We start from the raw sequence: 6000 nt of genomic DNA, 5'->3' as shown, positions 1-6000 counted from the left end.
TGTTTTCCATGAGGTGCATATCATGGGTAGCTCTCATCGTGGCCTTAAAGCAGCAACTTCTTTTATCTCCACTGCCCATTTGGTCTTAAGCAAGGCAGCAGCTCCCCCTGGAGGCGGGTGTTGATAAGTGCACGCTGTGTATGATGTTCAGTTCCTGATGTTTTTGAGCTGTGAAATCCGTCTGACAGATGCAGCAACAACAAAAATCACAATTAAAAGAGTTGTCGCAGCCTTTCAGAGCGCTGTGAAAAACACATCTAGTCCTTAACGACGTGTGCAACAGAGAATTCACTCGTGACTTGATAGACTTCAGCTTTTATACGAGTGGTTTTCTTTTCAGCTGCAGTGGTGTGGAGGATGCTGATGTGTCACCGTGTGGCTTGAACCCACAGTAGCTTAAAAGATGACTGTCACTCACCTGGCTGACAGCGAGGGCTCTGTGGGGAGCTCTGTCACAGGTACCGGTAATGAAAGATGATGGAGTAACTCATCACGGAAATACACCTATGTGTAGTTAGGGGGGTGGAGGAGGAGGAGGAGGAGGAGGAAGCACTCTAACAATAGTCCCTTTATTGCTCGACCTCCCATAGTGTCTCTGGATCCGAGCGCCAGTGAGAAAACCCAAACGAGGAAACACAATCAAAGACATGGAGCGGCTTTCTGCCAGGATACAGGGCCTAATTGATTTCCTCTTTGTCTTGAGGAGGAGGAAGAGGAGGAGGAGGAGGTAGAGGAAGAGGAGGAGGGAGGTAGGAGGAAGAAGAAGATGAGGAGGAGGAGGAAAAAGAAGAGGGGGAGGAGGAGAAAGAAGAAAAGGGGGGAGGAGGAAGAAGAAGAAGGGGAGGGTGAAGAGGAGGAGGAGGAAGAAGAAAACGAAAAGGAGGAGGAGAAGAAGAAGAGGAGGAAGGGGAGGAGGGAGAGAGGATGAGGAAGAAGAAGAGGAGGGGGAAGGAGGGAGGTAGGAGGAAGAAGAAGATGAGGAGGAGGAGGAGGAGGAGGAGGAGGAAAAAGAAGAGGGGGAGGAGGAGAAGGAAGAAAAGGGGGGAGGAGGAAGAAGAAGGGGAGGGTGAAGAGGAGGAGGAGGAAGAAGAAAACGAAAAGGAGGAGGAGAAGAAGAAGAGGAGGAAGGGGAGGAGGGAGAGAGGAGGAGGAAGAAGAAGAGGGGGGAGGTGGAGGAGGAGGGAGAAGGAAGAAGAAGAGGAGGAGGAGGAAGAAGAGGGGGAGGACAAAGAGGAGGAGGAGGAGTAGGAAGAAGAAGAGGAAAAGAAAGGGGAGGAGAAGAAGAAGAAGAAGAAGAAGAAGAAAAAGAGGAAGGGGAGGAGGAAGAAGAGGAGGAGAAGGAATAAAGAGAGGCCATCAGAGGTCATCCTCCGGGACTGCAACTTAACCGAGAGGAGGTTGTTGTTGTTGTTGTTGTTTTTGCTCTGCGTCTCGAGCCGAGCCGTCTCCTCAGACTCAGATTCATTGAGGAGAACACCTGCAACGTGTCTCTGGTTCTACGTCTGGAGAGGAGAACATCTGCACCGCAAGTCAACACACACCATGGTCGTGTCGTCACGGTTACCAACACACAAGGCCACAAGGTGACCGCTTCACCAATCCATATAAATATTGTCACTGTTGTCCTCCCAGTTTAATAGTGTGGAATAAGAAGACACTCACACACACACACACACACACAAACACACACACGTGCACACACACACACACACACACACACACACGCACGCACACACACACACACACACACACACACAGAAATACACCTATTTAGGGGGTGGAGGAATAGAAAAGAGCTCACACTCACAAACACACACACACACACACACAGATATACACCTATAGGTATAGTTAGGGGGTGGAGGAAAAATAGACGACAGTTCAATCACGCACGCACACGCACACACACACACACACACACAAATACATCTATAGTATAATTAGGGGGTGGAGGAGAAATAGAAAAGAGTTCACACACACACAGACACACACACACGCGCACAGAAATACACCTATGCATAGTTGGAGGGTGGAGGAGAAATAGAAAAGAGCTCACACTCACAAACACACACACACGCACACACATACACACACACACAGAAATACACCTATGTTAGGGGGTGGAGGAGAAATAGAAGAGAGTTCACACACAGACACACGCACGTACACACACACGCACACATAAATACACCTATGTATAGTTAAGGGGTGGAGGAAAAATATAAGACAGCTCACACACATGCACGCACACACACACACACGCACACACACACACACACACACATAAATACACCTATGTATAGTTAAGGGGTGGAGGAAAAATATAAGACAGCTCACACACATGCACGCACACACACACACACGCACACACACAGTGCAAAGGATTCACTCTGATATCCTGCATTACATTTTTATTGCTCCGAAAGAAGAAGTCAATTAGCAAGGTAAGCATATGAAATAAAGTGTAATACTGGGAGCAATTTTCTTAACAGCATGCGGCGATATTCAGACGGCTAATGTAAGTGTGAGCTTCATGCAGCACACTGTAAATTAGTCGAAATAAACATATAATAATGCTCTTTCATTTCTTTAACACGCCACAGTTAGCTGTGTTCCCTCTCTGCACATTCAAAGATATCCCGAATTGTGTTCTCTCTGGCGCTCGTTCTCAAGAGACCAACAACACAGGATCCCTCCAATGCAGCACAGTTCCAACATTAAGACTGCACACTTGAGCAGGAGTGCGTACTGTAAGCGCACGCCATTGGCTCACGGCGGTCACGTGACTGCAGACTGTAGTCCCCTGTGTTAGGAAACAGTAATTGAGGCTTCCATATGGTATAGATCAGATGTAGCCCTCCACCACAGCATTCCTCCAGCACACAGGCTCCACGCTGGTGTCCACAGTGAAAACTGAGCTCATCAACCATCTCCAAGATACAATTGAATATATATCATCTCTTATTACTGTATCTCACTTATTAAACATCTTCACATTGTTCTGTTGCACAGTATGCCAAACTACCAAATCCTTCCTATTCAACGTTATGCATGCATATCCATACATTTAATAGTTGGTTGTATCAGGATTGATTAGTCCTACACCTGCTTGTGACAGAATTCTATGCATCCCATAATATTATATCATCAGTCACTGCGCTGCTGCCCTCATTGCAATCTGAGTACATGATGTAGTGCAACTATTTGCTTTACAGGTATAGAATATGTGCTATATGTGTGTGAGAATATAAGTTATAGCACACTATATATATTTTTAAATACATTGTAGTATGCAAATACTTCCCAGATTGATTTATTGTTCCACACATGTGGACAACAGGGACATTAATTGACAGGAAAATGCACAAAATTAACAAACATGGTCGATTTAAGCAAAGACTGAGAATAAATAATTAAATTCAGTTGAATATTCCACATTAAACGGGTCCACATATACGAAATACATAGTACCATGACATACATGTTGTACCTACAATAAACATTTAAATCAAAGTGTGCGCCCCAAACAATTAGGCCAGTCATTATACGCAAAGTAATCTTTCTCATGTGCTCCTATAGTTATTGTCGCAGTGACTTTAGTGACCCATCTTGCATTAATTAAATGTAACTTAGCCCATTCCTCCCAACCCCATGGGGGGGCTCCTCCCCTGGTGGTTCCCAGACCACTTGACTCCACAAGGGTTTGGGGGGTCATAGCGTTTGGTTGTAAACATGGCACATGGAGGCTTAGTTTTATACACACTAAATTACAGGTAAGTATTTTTGTTTATTTGTTTTCATATTTACCAACTCCGGGGCGTGCTTTTGTTTTGTTATCAGTAAACTCTTCAAGGTGTTCAACCCGAGCTTCAGTTTTTTAACCCAGTTTTAAATTGTGTTACATCGTGGTAGTAAAGTAAAAACAAATGAGTTTCCGTTTCACAAGGGGAAGAGGAAGAAGAAGAAAAAAGAAAAGAAAAAACGAGATTTGCTCCTCCGTTCGTCATCAAGAAACCAGCAGCGTACTAATTAACTACGCAGGTGACGTTAACTAAGTAACTAACGTTAAGTGAATTGGGAGAGCCGTTGGTTTAGGATAAATCCGTGACGTCACGTGCGGGGAACTACAACAAAGCCCGCGGCGTGGCTTTTCGCGTTGAATACGAACAGTTTACGGTCAACACAGTAAACTAGTAACGACATTAGTTATTAATTCTTCTTTCTACTTCCCTCCCTCTCCCCTTACTCCATCAAATGCTGCCGTCTAACTTCGGGGTTAATTTTTTTTAAAAATAGTGTACTGTCTCTTTAAGGTCCCTCGGCTCGTCTGTTTGGTATTGATCAATCCACCATTTTCCAACACACAGCGGCGGCAGCGCTAACACAGCAGCTCTCCCGGCAGCGCGCGAGAGAAGAGAGAGCCACCCCTCTCTACCTGGAGAGGAAGCCAGGGACCGGGGGCAGTCATGGCAGCCAACATGTACCGGGTTGGAGGTAAGAAGGTGGTGGAGGAGGTGGCGGGGAGGTGGGGTGGGGGGGACATTTTAGAAACATTCGCGTGATGTTTTTTTTATGTCGGATTCGCCACGATCCGCCGCGGGTCTTTTTGGTATTTACAGAGCGTGGCTCCGTCTTTCCTTCCCCTTCTTGTATTTCCCTAACGCTAAAGAGCCTTGTGCTTCACAGATGATGATGATGATGATGAGGAGGATGATGATGGTGGTGAAGAGGAGGATGGCGATGAAGAGTAGTGGTTCGCTTACTGCTCGGATTCCCCTCGTTTCTTTTGTGTTTTTGTTGTAACTTGCTTTGCTCCCCAAAAACAACTACTTCGATGTGCCGATGCATCCGAAGTAGTGCGTTGTATGTTTTTTATATATTTATACGGTGGCGTGGCGAACGTATTGTAAAAGTTTTTGGTTTTTTGCTGTGCCATTCAACTATTGCCCTGGCTACTCTCATAATACCAGCATTTACTAGTGGAGCCTGAAGAAACCCAGTGAGATTAGCAAGTAGGTGCTTTTGATGGAGAAAGTGAGAATACAAATAAAGTTCAAGGTTTGATTACATAAATGATTGAAAGAAGTATCTTAGTGCATTTCAAATCTTTAAACGGGCTTATTCTTTTTGCATATGCATCACCAGTTAATATCTAATTGGAACTCCTGTTTTCACTTCCTACACATGTTCTGCTGATGTTTCTCTCATGTAGTAGATAGAGATGATATATACTTTATTAGTAGCACTGTGTGACAATAGGCACATGAACGTTACCGCAGCCATACCACAGTTTTGTTTCTTATGAGAAGAAATAATGGGATCAGACTCTATACACACTAAATGCATGAGTGTGGCAGAATTATGCCTCGATGTGACATTATTATTAGACGACTGGTAAAATGTTCTCTTCAAAATTCACTACTGTGAAAAAGTGTGGCAACAATCGCATGAAAGTGTGCCACATGACAAGCGAACACTATAGTAGGAATCTGGTCAATCTGTACTTCCATCAAGTGTTTATTTTCATTCATGTTTTTTTTGGATGTTCTAGTTGAGTAGACAAATTATATACTACTTTTTAACTTTGATGTATATCAAAGGGAGATGGAGGTAAAGAGAGTGACGGATCACATTTACGTGCGATCGCTGCCAATTTATCTCTGTGAAACAGGAATGCACTGACTTTCCTTGGCATGGTACCCACATCAGAAATAGCTCGTGGTGAACATCATAGCCCTCGTATTCAGTCAAACTAAAACAATGCCTACCTGAATGAGAACCGGGTTATCTCTTGAGCGAGGCAGAAATGAAGCACTTTGTCAGCCAAATGTTGCTGAATTTAGTCCATCTCTTCCCTCTGTATATGTATATCTTAAACTGTACACAATTCCCATGCCTGTCTGGCTACTTTGTAGCTTTACGTTGGTGCATTTTTGTCCTCTACTGTAGCAGTTAAAAAGTGAAATTACATTACTATTGACTACATGACTACCTATTTCC

The 6000-nt window shown here is 44.2% G+C and overlaps 1 protein-coding gene across 2 annotated transcripts in view; it reads left to right on the top strand.

Annotated features, from left to right (window-relative positions):
* The first annotated feature begins 4373 nt into the window (after positions 1 to 4373).
* Positions 4374 to 6000, top strand: part of mta1 (metastasis associated 1) — a 32688-nt gene continuing 31061 nt past the window's right edge. For both annotated transcript variants that reach the window (XM_056425802.1, XM_056425803.1), the window contains exon 1: positions 4374 to 4494. In XM_056425802.1, coding sequence (XP_056281777.1) covers positions 4467 to 4494 — 28 coding nt within the window. In that variant the 5' untranslated portion in view covers positions 4374 to 4466. The remainder of the gene's footprint in view (positions 4495 to 6000) is intronic.

This window comes from Pseudoliparis swirei, chromosome 11 (assembly GCF_029220125.1).
Source record: "Pseudoliparis swirei isolate HS2019 ecotype Mariana Trench chromosome 11, NWPU_hadal_v1, whole genome shotgun sequence".
NCBI classification, from domain to species: domain Eukaryota; kingdom Metazoa; phylum Chordata; class Actinopteri; order Perciformes; family Liparidae; genus Pseudoliparis; species Pseudoliparis swirei.
This window is presented reverse-complemented; position numbering and strand designations above follow the sequence as displayed.